We start from the raw sequence: 24111 nt of genomic DNA on the forward strand, positions 1-24111 counted from the left end.
AACCCTCCATGGCAGAGGTTCTTTGTTTTTTCCTATATGCCCTGATAAAGAAATAACTTCTACATGAGACCTGATTTCAGCTTTCTCTCTCTCACTGACTCAGCACTGGATTAAGACAGCCACACAAGCTTTCAGGTGGTGCTCTTCTCACTCCCTCCACATGTAAAGTGAGAAATTAATCAATCTATAAATCTAGATTTTTTTTTAATGTTATTTTAAGGCTTTATTGCTAACTTAAGTGAAACAACTTGTTGATCCCATTTTACTAAACAGGTATGCTGGTTGGCTAAGAGGTGTAGGAGATCTATAAGCAGTAATACCTAATTGATTCAGGTTTGCTTGATAATAGGCTGTGTTTTGCAGAGTTTTGGTACTCATAGAGTTGAGATTGACAGCCCTGGGAATTTTATTGTTTACTGAGACTCATTCTCACATTCCAGGGTAAAGGTAAAATGCAGTGGCAGACCCATGGACCCATAATTTGGTATAATTACTGTGTGCTTCACATCACATCTATAGTGTGTGTAAAACATTTCTTTTTGCATTGAGCCATATTAAAGCCCAGTAAATTTATTTAAGGAGGAAAAATCTAGTGGCATAAGCGGCCATGGGCATCTACCACATAGTTGTAGTGTATTCTTGGTTAGCATATGGAAAGTATATAGAAAGAAATGTTACCGAATGCATGTTTTACTTTGGAGTCTCAATATGGTTTCCTGATATTATATGGTGTAGAAAATAGTATTGTATAGACTGTTTTTTAGATAACTCAAATTACTACAGGAGTATTGAAATAACTTTTAACAATAAAATCATTTTGCGACCTTTGTTCAGTTTTATGAACTTGTCAAAAATACATAATTTTTTACTTTTGAATTATGCATATTAGGAAAAACTTTTTTAAAAAATTATTAAAGTAATGTTTTTTGTTGTTTTTTTTTTAAATTGAGATTTAATTCATGAAATATGTAGCTTATTATTTATTTAAATATAATGTTACAAATTGATTCAACATGTAACACAAAATGATACTATTTTATAGTTAATTCATATATTTTTTTACAAGAAATATAACACTCCAGTTGGAGGGAAAGGAACACAGCTTTCTGGGGGACAGAAGCAGAGAATAGCAATTGCCAGAGCACTTATTCGCTCACCGAAACTGTTGCTGCTTGATGAAGCCACTTCAGCATTAGACAACGAGAGTGAAAAGGTAAATATATAAGCAAGTTGCAGGCAACAAACTCAAAACTGTGTTGTTAATAATCTTTAAAATATTGTACACACAAAAACATATTCACTTTCAGAATAGCAAACTGAAATATTATACAATATAATGTAATATTCCCTTGTTCAGAGAAGAATTGTCTGGTATTTCTGGGCTGGACTGACCTTGTTAGGTGGGATCAGACTGATATACTTCAGGAAAGTTCTCCTCTGTGAAAAGCACAATTGGGCTAAATGAAGCTACTCCCTGATGGTAACCTAGCCATAGAACAAGCCACTGCACTGTTGTTCGTTCCTTGCAGAATGCTTCCCCTTTTTATGCAATATTATACACCCTACCCCCTCTGAACAGTTTTCCCTATATTTATAAAAAAATCAGTGATACTTGTAGCACTACCATGGGTGATCTGGGGGCAGTCGTTAGAGCTGTAATTAGGTCTTAGATCAGACACATCAGTCAAACACCCATTTAGAGATCTCTGACCAAACCATGACTCTTCATCCTTCTTTCAAATATCCAAATTAGATCAGACTCCTGACTATGGTGCCTTATATCTACATCAGATCATGCTCCTGCCTTTGCAGCCCCTCAGTCAGCCATATACCCCTATCAGATCAGACCCCTTGTCAATAGGACATCCCCTTCACAAGATAAGCAGTAATGCTAAATGTCATTCATTGGCTCCTATGGCAAATAAAATATTAGCATTTATAAAGTAAATAAAGGGACATGAATGAAGGAGACGAAAACATGAGTTTGCTTCTAAATAAATGTCTGGTAAGACCTCAACTTGAGCATTAATTATAGTTTTGGGACCAAGTATTAAAGAGGATGTTGCAGAACTAGAAAGTGTTCATAGAAGGACTGCAACATTGATAAAAAGATGGGAGAAATTAAAATATGAGCAAAGGTCAGACAAACTGGGTCTGTTTACTCTACTAAAGAGGTGCTTGAGAGGTGAGTTACTTTATATAAATATAATTATGCAATAAGTTGGATGGTGCAAGCAATAAGTTGGCAGGAGTACTGTTTATTCCAAGAAAAATGTTTTTGGCAAGAGGAAAGGGGATTTAATCTCCATGGGCCTAAAGGAGCTTGATGCCCCTGTTTCAGCACGAGCTTTCAAGCTCACCGGAAACAGCAGTTATGAAACAGCAGTCTAAAGACCACTGCTCCATAACTTGTCCACCTGTTCTAAGGCTGCGGACATCAATCCACCCGATCCTATATGATCGGGCTGATTGACACCCCCTGCTAGTGGCTGATTGGCCGCAAATCTGCAGGGGGCGGCATTGCACAAGCAGTTCACATCGTATCACGTCCGCTCGCACTTTCATAAATCAGCGCCATAAATGAAAAACAAATTTCTGTAAAAGTAAACTGGAACTGTTCACCTGAAGAGACTGCCAATATGGTCGATAGTTTTAAAGGGTCTAAGATTTTGGCTAAAAACAGAATTCAAGATTATGATTGTGTTAAATTGGTAGGTTTTTCAAATTTATTATTTTAAGATCCCTTGGCAGTTTTCTTATTATAAAAATAAGGATCAAAGAGAACCTGTAAATAATGATCTTGGTGAACGTTTGTCTTATTTCAACCTCTCCTAATATACAGTTTTATAATTAAACCTCAGATAAAGCTTTTGATTTTGATTTGCATTCCCTTCAAACTGACACCAGGTATATTGATATTTTGAAGCCACGGTAAGAGGATTCCTTCTAGAGAGCTCACGGTTTGCTGAAGTTCCATATTCAGCCCCTTATTAAATTTAGTGTAAATCACATTTGCTGCCTTTCCTTTTGTCTTACGTTCTTATCTTTCTTCTTCATATCCTTTTATTGCCCTCACACTTTCCATACTTCCTTTAGCTACTGTGACTCAAAGGGATAGTCTAGTCCAAAATAAACTTTCATGATTTAGATAGGGCATATCATTGTAAACAACTTTCCAATTTACTTTTATCACCAATTTTGCTTTGTTCTCTTGGTATTCTTAGTTAAAAGCCAAACCTAGGAGGTTTATATGCTAATTTCTTAGACCTTGAAGGCTGACTCTTATCTGAAAGCATTTTAACAGTTTTTCACCACTAGAGGGTGTTAGTTCATGTGTGTCATATAGATAAAACTGTGCTCATGCACGTGGAATTACCTAGGAGTCAGCACTGATTGTCTAAAATGTAAGTCTGTCAAAAGAACTGAAATAAAGGGGCAGTCTGCAGAGGCTTAGATACAAGATAATCACAGAGGTAAAAAGTGTATTACTATAACTGTTGGTTATGCAAAACTAGGGAGTGGGTAATAAAGGGATTATCTATCTTATAAAACAATAAAAATTCTGGTGTAGACTGTCCCTTTAAACATGTCACTTTAACATCTTGGATCAATAAACAACTCAGGGCTAGATTACGAGTGGCGCGCTAACAGCTACGCGCAATAAAAAGGGGTTTATCACAGGTTTTTGCACGCATCTGGTGTAGCGCTTGTATTACAAGTTGAAAGTAAACGTGATCACTTGAGCACAATTACAGTTAGCGAGCATTGGGATATCGCGTCCTCGAGATATGGTTAACTGTTTTGTAAAAACAAAAAAAGGGTCACAAAACACATCAAAAATACATTACAAAGTATAGTTACACTCAAATAACACTATCTGATAAAAATAATTTAAAAAAAATATTTCACAAAAAAGTTACAAGGGCTCAAAGATATGAGGACTCGGGTGTTAGAAAAAAAAGGCTGCAAAGTGCTTTATGTTAAAATAATTTTTATTATAATTCAAAAGGCATGTAAACATAACATTTTCAATTGTCCCACATTTTCATGTACAGGATTCATAAATGTATGATCAGTGTTCTACCAACAAACTATAGAACAAAAGCATATTAATACATGGGTATTCCTTTTCAGTGCAATTACATATTGATAGCAGTGGTGGTCAAGCCAAATAATGGTGGTCGACTTCTATTGATAAAATTAACCCTTTGACCTTCCCTCTAAAATGTATTTAATTATCTTCCTGACATTCCACCTAAAAGTGTTGAGTTGTTGAGTCGGGATTAATTGAGCTATGATTGGCTATTACTGTTGCCTTAAGATTGTTTACTTTTATGTATCAACTTCAAACTTGTTAAAACTGAATAAACCTTTGAACGGGAACTAAACTATTCTGTATGGTCATTTATTTCTTCTTAATAGTTTCTAATGAATAACATCTGTTATGTCTCTTGGATTACATCCTTAGGGTTATAGGTTCACAGTCATATCCTTATCTCATGTATATTATAATACTAGCCTAGAGCATCTTTACTGTTCATCCCCATTTCTGCACATTATCATTCCCTACTTGGGCTGCTATTCATGATCCAATAGAACCACACCTTCTGAAACTGGTCCATGTTACTTTGTATTCGGGCCGTCCCTTCTGACATTATGTATATATCTTGTATCTTATCTGTCACCTCTTTCCATGTCGGTGTTCCAACTTTCCAATGTCTCGCTATACATGTCCTAGTTGCTGTACATAAGATTTTAATAAATTTATTGAATTGAATTGATCGAGCCCTCTATTTAAGAGTGCCTGAGGTATTGTTAATGATATGTGTTCGTCAAGTAGGTGACCTAATAAGTTGTTTAGTTGAGACCATATGTTTTTTATTATAGGGCAGGTCCACCACATATGGATATACGAACCTTGTTCTCCACATCCCCTATAGCAAAGCCTAGAATCAGTAGATGAGAAGTGGGATGTTCTTATAGGGGTCAGGTACCACCTAAATGAGGTTTTGATGGTGTTCTCCCTAAGGTCTGCACTAATCAAACCTCTACATGAGTCATAGAGGATCTGATTCCACTCTTCCCTCGGGACAGCAAACCCCAAGTCTGTCTCCCACTTCAACATTAAGTTAGATTTGGTGTTACATTTGCTTTCTTGAATATCTGTATACAGTTTAGAGATTGTGTGTTTCTCCCTATTCGGTGACATGCAGAGTCTCTCTAAATTTGTTTTTAGGCATCTTGTATGTTGTATGAGGTATCTATTCAGAGCTGATGATATTTGCAAGTAAATATACCAGTGCAGTTTATAGGGGTGAAGGATTTCCTGTAGTTGGTTATATAATATTAAACGTCCTTTCAGTAAAAAGTCTGCTACTCTGTAGAGCCCTTTGTTCGCCCATTTCCCCAAAGATCTCTGAGTCTCATTTGGTATAAGAAGCCTTAAGGGTTTGGCCCAGGTGTGTGTTGGCATGAGAGTCTGGCCTGTGGTTGCTGTTTTCCAGACAGAGACAGTGTGTAAAGTGGCTGAAAGTCGAACCTTATTGTGGTGTGTCTGCCCACCCCACTTCCATAGGATATCATCCGAGTATTCCTGTCCATGTATATCCCTTTCAATCTCTGTCCATATAACATTATTGGATTGTTTACTTAAGAGGGTAGCCTGGGCGAGTCGTGATGCCTGATAGTAGTCAGCTAAATTAGGTAGACCTACCCCTCCTAATTGTCTGTGTTGGGTAAGAATTTGTGATGCTATTCTGGCTTTCCTATCGCCTCTGAGGAAGGAATGGAGATCGGATTGTAATTTTTGTAGATCTGTAGAGGGAATCTTAATTGGTAAGGCCCGAAATAAATATAATATCTTAGGGAAAATATTCATTTTAATGGTTGATAGGCGACCATACCAGGAGAAGCCCCCTCCTTTCCATTTCCCGATATTTTTCCTTATAGTCTTATATAATGGAATGTAATTTAAATTGTATAATTTATCAAATGAATCTGAAATTTTGGTTCCTAGGTATGAAATAGAGTTTTTCACCCAAGTAATGTTAAAATTAATCTCAATTAATTTTTTTGTGTGGGGGGGGAGCGACAATGGTAGTGCTTCGCATTTATCTAGATTAACTTTGTAACCTGATATTTTAGAGAATTCCTGCAGAATTCCATATAGATATGTTAAAGAGCCCATAGGTTTAGTCAGCGTCAGCAGCACATCATCGGCAAAAAGCGATAATTTGTATTCTGATTGTCCTATATTGACCCCCTTGATGTCTCCTGAATATCTAATACGAGATGCTAGCGGCTCTATACAGATCGCAAACAGGAGCGGGGACAAAGGACAACCATGTCTAGTACCATTCATTATTTTTATAGGCCTCGACTGATACCCTGCTGCACTAACCGTAGCCATAGGTGTAGAGTATAAACCCTTGATCGCTTGTACGAAAGCCCCCTCAAACCCCATTTTGGAAAGAACTGCAAACATGTATGGCCAGTCCACTCGGTCGAACGCCTTCTCCGCATCCAGCGATAGGAGCAGAGAAGGCGTACCCTCCGCCACTAGGAATTCTGTCAGATCTATTGTCCTCCTGATGTTATCCGGTGCCTCCCTTCCCTGAATGAACCCCACCTGATCTGGGTGTATTATATCTGGAAGTATATGTTTAAGTCTGTTGGCTAAACTTTTTGTAAGTATTTTTATATCCTGATTAATAAGGGAGATTGGTCTGTAGTTTTGGCATCTTGTTGGGTCTTTCCCTGGTTTAGGGATCACTATAATTTTGGCTCTGAGTATGTCCACTGGAATCTCTACTCCCTGCATTACATTATTGCAAAATTCTTTGAGATGAGGGATTAGTGCATGTTTAAAGAGTTTATAGTATTCACTGGGTAGGCCATCTGGGCCAGCTGCTTTCCCTATCTTGAGTTCTTTTAAGACAGTAATTATTTCCTGGGTGGAGATTTCTCCGTTTAGAGTGTCCTTATCGGATGGGCTAATTGCCTTAAGTTCAGTGTGTTGTAGAAATGATGCTAACAAGTCTCTCGTCTGACTAGAGTGTTGGACCTTCTGACCATCATATAGAATTTCATAATATGTGGCAAAGGTGTCTGAGATGTCTTGTGGGTTAGTCGTTTTTGAACCGTCCGCATGTTGTATAACAGGGATAGAATATGTCTTGACCCTTTCTCTTAACTTATTAGCTAGATATTTATCGGGTTTATTTGAATACATGAAGTAATTGGTCCTTAGTCTCTGAATGGCTCTTATAGCTGATTCGTTTAAGATTTTTTCCTGTACTTTTCTCTTAGTTTGGAGTAATCTAAATATGGTAGGGGAGTGTGTTTGCCTGTGTTGTGTTTCTAAAGACTGAATCTCCGACTGTAGCTGGTCTATGGTTTTATTAGCTTGTTTGGTGAGTTTCGCCTTTTCTTTAATCAGGATTCCCCTAAGATAAGGTTTGTGTGCTGCCCAGGTAAAAATCGGGTTAGTAGTGGAGTTTTCATTTTTTTGCCAGTATTCTGTCATGCTTTTAAGTGTTTCTTTGTAGATGAATTCTCTTCCTAATAGGTTTGGGTCATAAGTCCAGGATCTCTGTCTATGGAGGTTTACTATACCCCTCATCTCCACTTGAACCACCGAGTGGTCAGACCACACTGATGTATGTATGCGGGCATTTATGATGTTTGGGATGAGAGTCTGACTCACCATAACATAATCCAGCCTGGTGTATTTGTTATGTGCATGTGAGTAGTAAGTGTGGTCTGTAGTGTTGCCAAATAAAGTTTCCCAAGTGTCAACTAAATTATGTGTATCTAGCATTTATTTTATTGTTTTTGCTATGGAGTTTTTCCTAAGTTGTTTATGTGAGGTTTTCTTCTCAGGGTCTACTGTTTTAGCTGTCAATGTAATATTAAAATCACCAGCCAGAATTGTTCTGGTCTGGGACCACTGGGTGATAAGGTGTGAAATCTGTCGAAAAAATATGTGTTGCTGTTCGTTTGGTGCGTATATGTTACAAAGGGTTACCCTTGTGTCTTGTATTCTCCCTCTGACAATTAGATATCTGCCTTCTGGGTCTGTTATTACCTCTTCAGTTGCAAACTGAAGGGATGAATGAATAAGGATAGAGACACCTCTAATTTTTTTATCTGTGGTTGAGTGGTAGTGAGTGGGGAAATATTTGTGCCTGTATTTGGGTATTAGGGTTTGTGTAAAGTGGGTCTCTTGTAGAAATATGATTTTCACTCCCAGTTTTATATATTGATTAAGAGCTACCTTACGTTTTACATTGGTATTGAGACCTCTCACATTATGTGAGAGAATAGTGAGTGTTGTCTGCATCAGATTTGTCTGTGGGATACTCTAGTCTTGTAGGATTTTATGTGGAATTGCTCCCTATTGGTCTGACTAACTGTTGCATTCCTTCCAGAGACCTTAATGACCATACATAAATAGCAATAAATAACAAACTTCAACTTAACAAAAAACCAGGAATAACAAAACTTAGATTTCAGGAATAACTCCTGAACATAATTTAGACTTTGCATAAACATCTTAAATAACTAATGGTGCAATTGTAACATATCTATCATAGTACATACTGAAATAGCAAAGGATAATCTTTATCTTAAGACATCAAACCATTTTTTCGTGATATAATCATTGCAATTATTAACATATCTTCAAAATCTATAGAATATGAATTACCACATAAATTCCCCCTATTATGGGGATTTCCCCCCCTTCCCCCAATTTTTCTCACTCTCATGTTGAAATTGTAATCTTATACTGGTTTTACCATATGAGGTATAATCTAAAACAGAAACAGAATTGGTGATGATATTCCCGTGGAGCATTCCCTAAGCTAAAAAAAAAAAAAGGAGTCAATAGTCTCTGCTCCAGGGAAAATAAACAGTCTATTGAACAGTTTTTCTCTGTATACTCATCTGCATCTTGCCTCCATGAGGAACCTTCCAGAGAAGCCAGGGATGCTTCCCTATTGTCGCTGCCTCTTCTTTTTTTTCATTTCGGCTTTTTCTTGGGGACTTTTGTCCACTTTGTTTTCTTATTGGCGTCTGTATTCTGCATGTTGCCTTCTTTTTCCGAGTTTGCTTGGTTAGAAGGCAGCTCTGGAACCTCCAGACTAAGGTAGGCACAGATATCCGGTATATCTTGTCTGTCTCTTATCGTAAGGATTTTGCCCTCATGCAGGATAGATAGAGCAAAAGGGAAACTCCATCGATAATTTATTTGGTTCTTTCGGAGCAGCTGAGTGAGTGGTCTTAGTGCACCCCTTCTTTGTAGCGTGCGTACACACAAGTCCTGATAAAATTGGACCACTACTCCCTGATACTTGAAGGTGGGATTTTTCCTCGCCGCCTGGAGAATGGCTTCTTTTTCTGGGAACCTGAGCATTTTAACTATAATATCTCTAGGTGGGTAGTCCTCTTTTGGCTTGGCTTTAAGGGCCCTGTGTGCCCTCTCCATCTGGAAGTTGTCTTCCGCCATACTACCTGTGATTGCTTGGAATAGCCCCCTGAGGTAGTTATGCAAGTCTGGTTGAGTTATGGTTTCTGGGACTCCTTTAATGCGTATATTGCTTCTGCGGGACCGATTTTCTAAATCCTCCATTTTGTCGTGGAGAATATCTATTTCCTGTTGATGATCCTGGGTTTTCTGAGAAATTGCTGAGATATTTTCTTCCATTGTATCTTCATTATCTTCTAGTGCCATTACTCTTGTGCCCAGGTCTGATATTTCACGCCGGAACTCAGCCAGGCTGTTAGTTATTGTGGTTTGAAAAGAGTCCATCTTGTCCCACATTTTTTCGAAATTGTTAGTAATGTCCTGCTTTGAGACTAGGGCTTTGATATCATCTTTTGTAACTGGAGTTAAATCTCTGGCGCTGCTTTGAGGATCTATGTCCGCTTCTGCATCGGTTTCCTGATCAATTTCTTGTGGTTCTATTGCCCTTTCCCCTTTAGAAGGCTTGAAAAACAGACTAGCTGTTGCTGCTTTTCCTGCAGGGGGATTTTTATTTGGCTTTCTAGCAGCCATATTTGCCACAGCGTGGGGTGACTATAGTTTATTTGTAGTAATTGAGGTTCAAATGAAGTTAGGCCTTGTATTATTATTTACCCCTTAAGTCATAGTGTATTTATTACTGCTCCTCTCTTTTAACAGTTCCAGCCACAAACTATCTTTATCAAATGTATGTCACAAAACTCTTTGATTATGGCGGGGCCCGCTAAGTGATTTTCTGTGCTCCCTTGTGAGTTGTCAACTTTACAGCTTCTCCGGGTTCCCTTCTATCCTCTATACAGTTAGCCAGTATTTTAAGTAAATATTGTGAGAGCAAGTAGTGCTCGACTTACATAGTGTGGTAGCGCAGTTGTGTCAGGTTAGCAGTAATGGCGCCGTCCGTTATTGCGCAGTTTAGTTGATACCGGAGCATGCTGCTACTAAGACACACATAGCGGATTACTGTGTCTGAGGTCTCCATCCTCATTTGCTGAGCCCTGGTGTTGGCTCAATGTGTCTCTGTGCCTCTGTCTCTGAAGAATCAAAATGGCGCTAACTTCATGTGCTCCTGTGACTTTCTTCAATTCAGCTCCTATGTAGGCTTACCGATCCAACGTCAAAAGTCGTCTTTGAGGTCCCACTACATTTCTTGGGGGTTGGTTATGATGCTTGTTGTTTGAATGTCAGGCTTGACCTTGATTAATACTCTTTTGCCATATGTCTTGCACAGCTATGCGACCATTCTTACTCCTGGTCAGGCTCCGCCCCCCCTGCAAAGTGCTTTAACGTAGAGATACATACTTACACATGTCTAAAGATGGATAAGTGTATGTGTATATATATATATATATATATATATATATATTTATATATATATATATATGTGTGTGTTCATATGTTCATATGTGTGTATTATACTGTGTATTTACTGTAAATATTTCACATTTTAATGTTCTGCACGTAGCTTTTTTTGCTCCATTGAATTCTATGAGGGCATACGTTAATGCAATCGTAATAATAAAATGTTCAATATTCGAGTGAAAGCTTTTTACTTTCAACTTGTAATATGAGCGCTACACAACATGCTAAAAAATATTACTTTTCGTAGAGAGCGTGCGAGCGGGAGTTTTAAATACCACTCCACTTGTAATCTGTCCCTTAGTCCACTAGCTTTACCAGACATGTTTATCGAGATCCAAGTAGCACATTGCTATTCTGAAGCTAACTTTAACTATATGTTTATTGTTGCCCTATGTAAGCAATTATGCAACAATACATTGTACACATTAGAGCATTTTCCTTTTGCACTTTTAAGTCCCTTTATCTGCAGTAACCTTGGTCAATATCTTCTCACAATCTGTAGCATCTTATGAATATTTACATCTTGTATTATTGTCAGTTCAGTGTATATTGCTTGGTTTCTTTTAAGCTGATAGTGGAGACTTTTGTTTGTAAATTAGCTAAATACAAACGTTTTTATAACTATACAAATGGATTGTTAGATGAATCATATGTAATTGTATGACTTCCATCACATTTAGGTGGTCCAGCAAGCTCTGGATGCAGCTAGAGAAGGAAGAACCTGCATTATGATTGCACACAGACTGTCTACAGTGCAGAATGCCGATATCATTGTTGTCATGAAGAATGGAAAGATAATAGAATATGGAAGCCATCAACAGCTTCTAGCAAATCATGGGGTTTACTTTAATTTAGTAAATGCACAAACACTCACTTGAAACTAGAATAATATTTGAAAATGTCAACACCAGAAACTTGTTCCTAGAAATTGCCTTAATGATAGAACAGTAATGGTAAAAATAGTGCCAAGAGGCAGTACTTTATGGCGTGTGAGCTATTTTTATCATTTGACTTATCTCAGGGGTAAAAAAAAAGAAGAAAGTAAATGAAAGAATGGCTATGAAAAGTATTGTAGGTATTGCACTAGTAATGTTGTCCATCTAAAATGAAAAAGTATAAAGTGTACATTTTGTAAGACACAACAAATTAAAAGTTTTATTAATTAGGACATAGAAAATGAATAAAAAAAAACTCTAAGGTATCCCCCAATATAAACACCTCACATCACAAACCCTCCCTAATAATATGCAAATGATAAAGCAAGTAATTGCTGTAAATCACAGTACACAGGGTATTTTAAGATCATTCTACTTGCTGCGGTCTAAACATTTTTTAATTACTTGTGTATAAAGAAAGGGTGCAGACCAGTGTACATCAGAATAGCATTGCTATACCAAAACATTTGTTATTATTATTCTTAAATACATTTATTGTTTCATGTGGAGTTTAGTGCATAGATAAATGGACAATAACTTTTTTTTTAAACAGAGGTTCAGTACTCAGAATGACAGTTCTAGTAATGATTGATACAAATTAACTTATATGCATCCCTTTAATCTAGGCTTTTGCAAACAGTTGTTCAATTTATTATTAACATTTGATTGAATGAGGTGCCTTATTTATATTAGTTCTAATAAGATCATGATAACCAATAAAGGTGATTTATGTCAAAAAAATGTTTTAAATGCACTAAATGTAAAGAGGCTGCCAGGCTGCAATATTGTTTGCAATGACAACCTCAATTCTCATTGGCATTTCTGTTGTCACTAAAGGAGCGCTGTCATTTAATATTAAGATAAGGTTAATTGAGAAGTGATAAAGGCACACTTGTTCTTCTTTACATATATGTTAACCAAAAAAGAAATAAATTTAACCCCTGTGACACTCTATTCATAGAGGTCAATTTATCAAGCTCTGTACGGAGCTTAATGCCCCGTGTTTCTAGCGAGCCTTCAGGCTCGCTGGAAACAGAAGTTATAAAGCAGTGGTCTAAAGACTGCTGCTCCATAACCTGTCTGCCAGAAATCAACCCGATCGAATACGATTGGGTTGATTGACAGCCCCTGCTAGCGGCCAATCACAAGAACTGCTTGTGCAATGATAAATGCCGACAGCGTATGCTCTCGCATTTGTCTATGTGCAGAGGACATGTTTCGCTATATCGGATCATGTCCGCTCGCACTTACATAAATTGACCACATATTCTTCTTCCCAATAATACAAGATTAGAGCCTAAAAACTTGAATTCTCAGTAAAATTAGTCCTCACCCCCAAATTAAATAAACATTGCTTATTAGCCTGATATGTTGGTTTGAGTGTCTAGATTAAAATAACTTTAAAAGAACTGCAAGAGACATACCTCTAAATTATTTTACTTTAGCCTTGACTGCACTAAAGGGTAAGTATTTCTAAATGCTGTGTCACCTTTGATTATGTTAAGGAACAAAATATGAGGTAGACAGTATATATTTCAGAAGTGTGTGACTTCCATTTTATTTTATTATGGTTAACTCAACGCCCCACAACACAGGTTGTGTTTATTATTGGTTTAGAATATCAGATGTTATAAATATTGTTAAGTATAACAAAGGGCTACCTCACCTGAATCCTCATTTATGTTTTAAAAGTGACAATATTCTGCTGGTACAATTAAAGTAGCATGGGTACTACTCACCAGGTTATTTTTTTTCTCTCTATAAAGTCATTCTCTTATTTTAAACCTTTACAAGTGCTGGTTAGTGAAGCTCTGCACCTTCACACTGGGTACCACCATCTTTGATTAAGTATTCTTGCTCCTTGTGACAGAAGTGGTGCACATTCACAAATCAGTGATAAAGTTGTCTTCTTGGCAAGGCGTATCATGTGCTTCAGTTTATAGTGGGATCTATACATTTTTGCAGAGGCTGCATTGTATTGTTCCTGAGGGCTTTTTATATTTGTTATGAAACTTTTAAACTGTTTGAAAAACTGCAAAAATAAATCTCTTCTGTTTGTGCAAGCTAATCCAAAGTGCAAGATACAAAAGCTGGCAAACTCACTGATCTGTAAAATTGCACTGATTTTGTCACAGGATGCATCAATACGTGTACCAAGATGGTGGCTTCTGTAATGGGTTAAAATAAGAGAACTGCTTTAACCCCTTAGTGACCAGACCATTTTTCAATTTTCTTACCGTTAAGGACCAGGGCTGCGTTTACATTTCTGTGGTGTTTGTGTTTAGCTGTAATTTTCCTCTTACTCATTTACTGTACCCACACATATGATATACATTTTTTCTCACCATTAAATGGACTTTCTAAAGATACCATTATTTTCATCATATCATATAATTTACTATAAAAAAAAATATAAAATATGATGAAAAAATTGAAAAAAAAACACACTTTTTCTAAGTTTGACCCCCAAAATCTGTTACACATCTACAACCACAAAAAAAACATGCTAAATAGTTGCTAAATTTTGTGCTGAGTTTAGAAATACCCAACGTTTACGTGTTGTTTGCAAGTTATAGTGCAATAAGTACAAGTAGCACTTTGCTATTTCCAAACCATTTTTTTTCCCCAAAATTAGCGATAGTTACATTGTAACACTGATATCTGTCAGGAATCCCTTACTAACCCTTCACATGTATATAACATAATTTATGTAAGAACTTACCTGATAAATTAATTTCTTTCATATTGGCAAGAGTCCATGAGCTAATGATGTATGGGATATACAATCCTACCAGGAGGGGCAAAGTTTCCCAAACCTCAAAATGCCTATAAATACACCCCTCACCATACCCACAATTCAGTTTAATGAATAGCCAAGAAGTGGGGTGATAAAGAAAGGAGTAAAAAGCATCAACAAAGGAATTTGGAAATAATTGTGCTTTATACAAAAAAATCATAACCACCACAAAAAAAAGGGGGTGGGCCTCATGGACTCTTGCCAATATGAAAGAAATGAATTTATCAGGTAAGTTCTTACATAAATTATGTTTTCTTTCATGTAATTGTCAAGAGTCCATGAGCTAGTGACATGTGGGATAGCAATAGCCAAGATGTGGAACTCCACGCAAGAGTCACTAGAGAGGGAGGGATAAAAAATAGCCATTTTCCGCTGAAAAAAATAATCCACAACCCAAAATATAAGTTAATTCTCATAAATGTGAGGAAAAAACATAAATCAAAAGCATAAAAATCAAACTGAAAAAGCTGCCTGAAGAACTTTTCTACCAAAAACTGCTTCCAAAGAAGCAAATACATCAAAATGGTAGAATTTATGGTAGAATTTTGTAAATGTATGCAAAGAAGACCAAGTAACAGCTTTGCAAATCTGATCAACTGAAGCTTCATTCTTAAAAGCCCAGGAAGTGGAAAGTGATCTAGTAGAATGACCTGTTATTCTCTGAGGCGGGGCTTGACCCGACTCCAAATAGGCTTGATGAATCAAAAGTTTTAACCACGAGGCCAACGAAACGGCAGAAGCCTTCTGACCTTTCCTGGAACCAGAAAAGATAACAAATAGACTAGAAGTCTTCCTGAAATCTTTAGTAGCTTCAACATAATATTTCAAAGCTCTCACCACATCCAAAGAATGTAAAGATCTCTCCAAAGAATTCTTAGGATTAGGACACAAGGAAGGAACAACAATTTCTCTATTAATGTTGTTAGAATTTACAACCTTAGGTAAGAATTTAAATGAAGTACGCAAAACTGCCTTATCCTGATGAAAAATCAGAAATGGAGATTCACAAGAGAGAGCGAATAATTCAGAAACTCTTCTAGCAGAAGAGATGGCTAAAAGAAACAACACTTTCCAAGAAAGTAGTTTAATGTCCAACAAATGCATAGGCTCAAACGGAGGAGCCTGTAAAGCCTTCAAAACTAAATTAAGACTCGGAGGAGAGATTGATTTAAAGGGACACTGAACCCAATTTTTTTCTTTCATGATTCAGATAGAGCATGAATTTTTAAGCAACTTTCTAATTTACTCCTATTATCAAATTTTCTTTATTATCTTGGTATCTTTATTTGAAATGCAAGAATGTAAGTTTAGATGCTGGCCCATTTTTGGTGAATAACCTGGGTTGTCCTTGCTGATTGGTGGATAAATTCACCCACCAATAAAAAAGTGCTGTCCAAAGTATTGAACCAAAACAAAAATCTTAGATGCCTTCTTTTTCAAATAAAGATAGCAAGAGAACAAAGAAAATTTGATAATAGGAGAAAATTAGAAAGTTGCTTAAAATTGCACACTCCATCTGAATCATGAAATAAAAAAATTGGGTTCAGTGTCCCTTTAATGACAGGCTTGATATGAACCAAAGCCTGCACAAAACAATGAATACCAGGAAGTTTAGCAATCTTTCTGTTAAATAAAACAGAAAGAGCAGAGATTTGTCCTTTCAAGGAACTTGCAGACAAACCTTTATCTAAACCATCCTGAAGAAACTGTAAAATTCTAGGAATTCTAAAAGAATGCCAAGAGAATTTATGAGAAGAATACCATGAAATGTAAGTCTTCCAAACTCGATAATAAATCTTTCTAGAAACAGATTTACGAGCCTCCAACATAGTATTAATCACTGAGTCAGAGAAACCTCTATGACTAAGCACTAAGCGTTGAATTTCCATACCTTCAAATTTAATAATTTGAGATCCTGATGGAAAAACGGAACTTGAGATAGAAGGTCTGGCCTTAATGGAAGTGGCCAAGGTTGGCAACTGGACATCCAAACAAGATCTGCATACCAAAACCTGTGAGGCCATGCTGGAGCCACCAGCAGCACAAACGATTGCTCCATGATGATTTTGGAGAACACTCTTGAAAGAAGAACTAGAGGCAGGAAAATATAAGCTGGTTGATAACACCAAGGAAGTGTCAATGCATCCACTGCTTCCGCATGAGGATACCTGGACCTGGACAGGTACCTGGGAAGTTTTTTGTTTAGCTGAGATGCCATCAGATCTTTTTCTTGAAGCCCCCACATCTGAGCAACTTGAGAAAACACATCTGGGTGGAGAGACCATTCTCCCTGATGTAAAGTCTGACGACTGAGGTAATCCGCTTCCCAATTGTCTATACCTGGGATATGAACCGCAGAAATTAGACAGGAGCTGGATTCCGCCCAAACAAGTATCTGAGATACTTCTTTCATAGCTTGAGGACTGTGAGTCCCACCCTGATGATTGACATATGCCACAGTTGTGATATTGTCTGTCTCAAAACAAATGAACGGTTCTCTCTTCAACAGGGGCCAAAACTGAAGAGCCCTGAGGATCTCATGGAGTTCCAAAATATTTATTGGTAATCTCGCCTCTTGAGATTTCCAAACCCCTTGTGCTGTCAGAGATCCCAAAACAGCTCCCCAACCTGAAAGACTTGCATCTGTTGTGATCACAGTCCAGGTTGGACGAACAAAGAAGGCCCCTAAAATTATACGATGGTGATCTAACCACCAAGTCAGAGAATGTCGAACATTGGGATTTAAGGATATTAATTTTGATATCCTTGTATAATCCCTGCACCATTGGTTCAGCATACAAAGCTGGAGAGGTCTCATATGAAAACAAGCAAAGGGGATCGCGTCTGATGCTGCAGTCATGAGACCTAAAACTTCCCTGCACATAGCTACTGAAGGGAATGACTGAGACTGAAGGTTCTGACAGGCTGCAATCAATTTCAAACGTCTCTTGTCTGTTAGAGACAAAGTCATGGACACTGAATCTATCTGGAAACCTAAAAAGGTTACCTTTGTCTGAGGAATCAAAGAACTTTTTGTTAAATTGATCCTCCAACCATATCTTCGAAGAAACAACACTAGTTGATTTGTGTGAGATTCTGCAGAACATAAAGACTGAGCGAGTACCAAGATATTTTCCAAATAAGGAAACACCGCAATACCCTGCTCTCTGATTACAGAGAGTAGGGCACCTAGAACCTTTGAAAAGATTCTTGGAGCTGTCACTAGGCCAAAAGGAAGAGCAACAAATTGGTAATGCTTGTCTAGAAAAGAGAATCTCAGGAACGGAAAGTGATCTGGATGAATCGGAATATGAAGATATGCATCCTGTAAGTAAATTGTGGACATATAATGCCATTGCTGAACAACAGGCAGAACAGTCCTTATAGTCACCATTTTGAAAGTTGGCACTCTTACATATCAATTCAAAATCTTTAGATCCAAAACTGGTCTGAATGAATTTTCTTTCTTTGGGACAATGAATAGATTTGAATAAAACCCCAGACCCTGTTCCTGAAATGGAACTGGCATGATTACCCCTAATAACTCCAGGTCTGAAACACACTTCAGGAAAGCCTAAGCCTTTACTGGGTTTGCTGGAATGCATGAGAGAAAAAATCTTCTCACAGGCGGTCTTACTCTGAATCCTATTCTGTACCCCTGGGAGACAATACTCTGAATCCAATGATTTTAGACCGAATTTATCCAAACAGCTTTGAAAATGTTTAATCTGCCCCCTACCAGCTGAGCTGGAATGAGGGCCGCACCTTCATGCGGACTTGGGGGCTGGTTTTGATCTCTTAAATGGCTTGGATTTATTCCAGTTTGAAGAAGGCTTCCAGTTGGAAACAGATTCCTTCGGGGAAGGATTAGATTTCTGTTCCTTATTTTTTGGAAAGGAACCAAAACGGTTAGAAGCTTTAGATTTACCCTTAGGCAAAAAAAAACTCCCTTCCCCCCATCAACAGTTGAAATTATTGAATCCAACTGAGAACCAAATAATTTTTTACCTTGGAAAGAAAGAGATAGCAATCTGGACTTAGAAGTCATATCAGCATTCCAAGATTTGAGCCACAAAGTTCTTCTAGCTAAAATAGCTAAAGACATAGATTTAACATCAATTTTGATAATATCAAAAATGGCATCACAAATGAAATTATTAGCATGTTGAATCAACTTAACAATGCTAGACAAATCATGATCCGATACTTGTTGCGCTAAAGTTTCCAACCAAAAATTTGAAGAAGCTGCAACATCAGCCAAAGAAATTGCAGGCCTAAGAAGATGGCCTGAATATAAATAAGCTTTCCTTAGATAAGATTCGAGTTTCCTATATAAAGGATCTTTAAAAGAAATACTATCTTCCGTAGGAATAGTAGTATGTTTAGCAAGAGTAGAGATAGCCCCCATCAACTTTGGGGGTCTTTTCCCAAAACTCCAATCTAACTGCTGGCAAAGGATACAATTTTTTAAACCTTGAAGAAGGAATAAAAGAAGTACCAAGAATATTCCATTCTTTTGAAATCATATCAGAAATAGCATCAGGAACTGGAAAAACCTCTGGAATAACCACAGGAGGTTTATAAACAGAATTTAAACGTTTACTAGTTTTAATATCAAGAGGACTAGTTTCCTCTATATCTAATGTAATCAACACTTCTTTTGACAAAGAACAAATATACTCCATTTTAAATAAATAAGAGGATTTATCAGTGTCAATATCTGAGGAAGGATCTTCTGAACCAGATAGATCCTCATCAGAGAAGGATAATTCAGTATGTTGCTGGTCATTTGAAATTTCATCAACTTTATGAGAAGTTTTAAAAGACCTTTTACGTTTATTAAAAGGTGGACTGGCAGACAAAGCCTTCTGAATAGAACCAGAAATAAATTATTTTAAATTTACAGGTATATCTTGTGTATTAGATGTTGAGGGAACAGCAACAGGTAATAAACTACTACTGATGGATACATTCTCTGCATGTAAAATTTTATCATGACAACTATTACAAACCACAGCTGGAGGTATAACCTCCACAAGTTTACAACAAATGCACTTAGCTTTGGTAGAACTGTTATCAGGTCGCAGGGTCCCAGCAGTGATTTCTGACACAGGATCAGATTGAGACATCTTGCATTTATAAGAGAAAAAAATAACATATAAAGCAAAATTATCAATTTCCTTATATGGCAGTTTCAGGAATGGGAAAAAAATGCATACAGCATAGTCCTCTGACATAGAAAAAAGGCAAGAGGCAAAAAGGAATGGGGTCTTAAATAATGAAAATATTTGGCGCCAAGTATGACTCACAACAAACAGAAAAATATCTTTTGGCGGCAAAAACGTCCGGAAACGTCATAGATGACGCAACCTTGTGAAGGACACGGCGTCAACTAAGATGCCGGAAATGATGAATTTGCGTCAATGAACGCAACTTTGCGGCAAAAAAATCTCGCGCCATGAATGACGCATTAAACTGTGGCATTTTGCGCCCTCGCGAACCTAATTCTGCCCGCGAATTTAAAAGACAGTCAATTGAAAAAGAGACTATACCCCAGGTAAGAAATACATTTTTCATAAAAAAGCATTTTCCAGATATGAAACTGACAGTCTGCAAAGCAAAAGGAAATATACTGAAAACCTGAATCATGGCAAATATAAGTACAATACATATATTTAGAACTTTATATAAATACATAAAGTGCCAAACCATAGCTGAGAGTGTCTTAAGTAATGAAAACATACTTACCGAAAGACACCCATCCACATATAGCAGATAGCCAAACCAGTACTGAAGCGGTTATCAGTAGAGGTAATGGAATATGAGAGTATATCGTCGATCTGAGAAGGGAGGTAGGAGATGAATCTCTACGACCGATAACAGAGAACCTACTAAATAGATCCCCTGTGAGGAAAACCATTGCATTCAATAGGTGATACTCCCTTCACATCCCTCTGACATTCACTGTACTTTGAGAGGAAGCAGGCTTCAAAATGCTGAGAAGCGCATATCAACGTAGAAATCTTAAATCAAACTTACTTCACCACCTCCATAGGAGGCAAAGTTTGTAAAACAAAATTGTGGGTGTGGTGAGGGGTGTATTTATAGGCATTTTGAGGTTTGGGAAACTTTGCCCCTCCTGGTAGGATTGTATATCCCATACGTCACTAGCTAATGGACTCTTGCTAATTACATGAAAGAAATATTATTTTTTTTAGTAGACAACCCAAAGTATTGATTTAGACCCATTTTTGTATATTTCATGCCACCATTTAACCGCAAAATGCGATCAAATAAAAAAAATCGTTAACTTTTTCACTAACTTTAGGTTTATCACTGAAATTATTTAAAAACAGCTTGTGCAATTATGGCACAAATTGTTGTAAATGTTTATCTGGGATCCCCTTTGTTCAGAAATAGCAGACTTATATGACTTTGGCATTGCTTTTTGCTAATTAGAAGGCCGCTAAATACCGCTGTGCACCACACTTGTATTATGCCCAGCAGTGAAGGGGTTAATTAGGTAGCTTGTAGGGTTATTTTTAGCTTCACTGTAGAGATCAGCCTCTCACCTGACATATCCCACCCCCTGATCCCTCCCTGAGCCCTCTCAAACAGCTCTCTTCCCTCCCCCACCCACTAAAGGTCACCCCCATGTTAAGTACTGCCAGAAAGTCTGCCAGTATAAAAATAAAAGTTGGGTTTTTTTATATATATTTTCTGCAGGGTAGTATCCCCCCTTACCTCCCATCCTCCCTGATCCCCCCAAAAGCTCTCTAACCCTCCCCCTTCTACCTATTAGCCGCCATGTTAGGTACTAACAGCTGTCTGCCAGTACCCATTTTGCTATAATTTTGCCTTTTTTATATTTTATTATAAATTCACTTTGTTTCCGTATTGTAGCTGCCCCCCCTCATTCCCCTACCCGCTCCCAGGTCACTTTCCTAACAATTATGCCCCTCTCCTTCCTTCCAACTTACTAAATCTTTTCCATAGTGCAAGCGGTCCCACCCGCTCCGCCCCTCTCACACACCCCTTCTTCTCCAGCGATGGGCCACCCACCCACCTCCCTGCTATCCCTCCCACGCTACCAACTATCGGCACCATTGCTGGCCGATGCAGAGGGCCAAAGAGTGGCCCTCTCTGCATTGGTAGCTTAGCAAAGGGTATTGCATGATGCCTCAACATAGTGGCAACATTGAAATACCCTAAGAGTGGCTGGAAGCGATCTTGATCGCTTCCAGTGCTTGAAACCCCAGGGGACGTGCCAGGCACGTCATTGGTCGTTAACAACCATTTTTTTTTGTAGGACATGTGTTAACTCCTTCACTACAGGCAATTTCTGAGAAATGCCCAAAATACCAGAGAATGTTTAGCATTTTTGCTATCGTTCCATTTAAACAGAAATAGACTCTTTTTTTAATTTTGTTTATTTGTCTATTAAAACTATATATATATTTTAAGTAGGCAACCCAAAGTATTGATCTAGGCCCATTTTGGTATAATTCATGCCACCATTTCGCCGCCAAATGTAATTATATAAAAAAATCTTTAACATTTTCACAATCTTTGGGTGTGTAACTTAAAATATTTAAATACAGCTTGTGCAATCATGATACAAATAATTGTAAACGCTTCTCTGATATCCACTTTGTTTGGAAATAGCAGAGATGCATGACGATTGTGCTCCATTACCATATGAAGGCAGATTGCGCTTACAGCAGTATGGATGTAGATCTACGTTATGCAGTACAATGGACTATGTACCGCATGATGTAGATCTACGTCCATTTGACCCAAGGGATGACATACGAAACCATGGTGAGTAGTAACCATGCTACTTTAGATGTACCCCACCATTTAATGTGCCTTTAATGAATTAATAAAGTGCTGGTAACCCCTATTCAACAGCAGTTAGTTCTTAGCGAGATTGTCTTTCATTAACACAAAGTGGTCTTTAATAATTATAAATCACCAAAACTTCATCTGTAACAGGGCTTCAGTACTTAAAGGGCCACTGTAAGTAAATATTTTCTATGCCTGTTACTAGCTAACTACCCCAAATACACTTTTTATCAATAGCATTTCATTAACATATCTCTACCGTATATCAGAAATCTTGTCTGCAAATTTAATTGTTTTCCAAACCCACTTCGTGGGTATCCTTTGCTCTGTACCAATCCGATTACAATACCTAGGTTTCAAAATGGCGCTTTAAACACAAAGTTATTGGTTTAAGTATTTTGAACACGCAGTGCTGAAAATAGTGGGCAGGATAACGTGACATCATCGGCGAATAAAAGATATAACTTTTAGAACGTTATAAACTTCGTTTTGGAGAAAATATAGGTCAGTAGGTTTTAATTAATGTTTATTAACTTTAATATGTTAGTTGTTTAGCATAAAAATTATAACATAAAGTAATCCTTTAATGAATCTTAGCCTAAGGGGCGGATTTAATAAGCAGTGGATGTCGCTTTATCCCCCTGTAGTTTCCAGATCGCCAGAAACAGCAGTTAAGCAGCAGCGGTTGTAAGACCCTTGCTCCTTAACTTGTCAACCACCTTTTAGGTGGTGGACTGCAGTCATCCCAATCAGATACGATCGGGATGATTGACATCCCCTGTTAACGGCTGTTGGCCAATAATGTGCAGGGTGTGGAATTGCACAAGAAATGCTTGTGCAATGTTATATGCCGACATTTGGTAAATTGACCCTTAGTCTTAAGTACAATAATTATCTGCTTTTGTTTGGTTAGCAATGTCTATGCTAAGGTGATCAAAAAGTATGGCGTTCATGTAATATTGTATTTTATTCTTTTTCTAATAGAATATTTTAATTTATTTTTTAATGAATAATATCAATTATTTCAAATAATGACAATAAAATGTATTGGCTTGTGGTATGCTTTATTTAGAAAGGTGCAATATATAAATAATATTTTGGGCACTTAAAATTTACTTTGTGAATATCTCTATCTATCTATCTATCTATCTATCTATATATATCTATCTGTGTTTATATATATATATATATATATATATAAATATATATATATATATATATATATATATATATATATATATATATATATATATATATACATATATATATATATAAAGTATTTTTTGTATCTATCCAGTTAAAAAAATAGAAATAAAAACAATTGTTATTATACTGCATTTTTGCATTTATTGTAATATTTATCTAGGTGGAATCAGTCTCCTTTTGAATTTACATTTTCAATAGACAATATAATATACAGTATTTTTGTAATAGCTAACATTCTAGTAAAATATTTGGCTAGATTATGAGTCTTGCGTTAGCCTTAAAAAGCAGCGTTGAGAGGTCCCAACGCTGATTTTTAACGCCCACTGGTATTACGAGTCTGGCAGGTACAGGTGTACCACTCACTTTTCTTCCATGACTCGAGCTTACCGCAAATCCCCTTACGTCAATTGCGTATCATATCTTTTTTAATGAGATTTGCCTAACGC

The 24111-nt window shown here is 37.2% G+C and overlaps 1 protein-coding gene across 1 annotated transcript in view; it reads left to right on the top strand.

Moving 5' to 3' along the window:
• LOC128660334 (ATP-binding cassette sub-family B member 5) overlaps positions 1-14186 on the top strand; it is a 264146-nt gene extending 249960 nt beyond the window's left edge. Inside the window, exons 27-28 of the mRNA XM_053714133.1 lie at positions 1067-1213; positions 11563-14186. Of these exons, the coding sequence (XP_053570108.1) occupies positions 1067-1213; positions 11563-11760 (345 nt within the window). The 3' untranslated portion in view covers positions 11761-14186. The remainder of the gene's footprint in view (positions 1-1066; positions 1214-11562) is intronic.
• Positions 14187-24111: the final 9925 nt, after the last annotated feature.

The sequence above is a fragment of the Bombina bombina genome, chromosome 5 (genome assembly GCF_027579735.1).
Source record: "Bombina bombina isolate aBomBom1 chromosome 5, aBomBom1.pri, whole genome shotgun sequence".
In the NCBI taxonomy this organism is placed as follows: domain Eukaryota; kingdom Metazoa; phylum Chordata; class Amphibia; order Anura; family Bombinatoridae; genus Bombina; species Bombina bombina.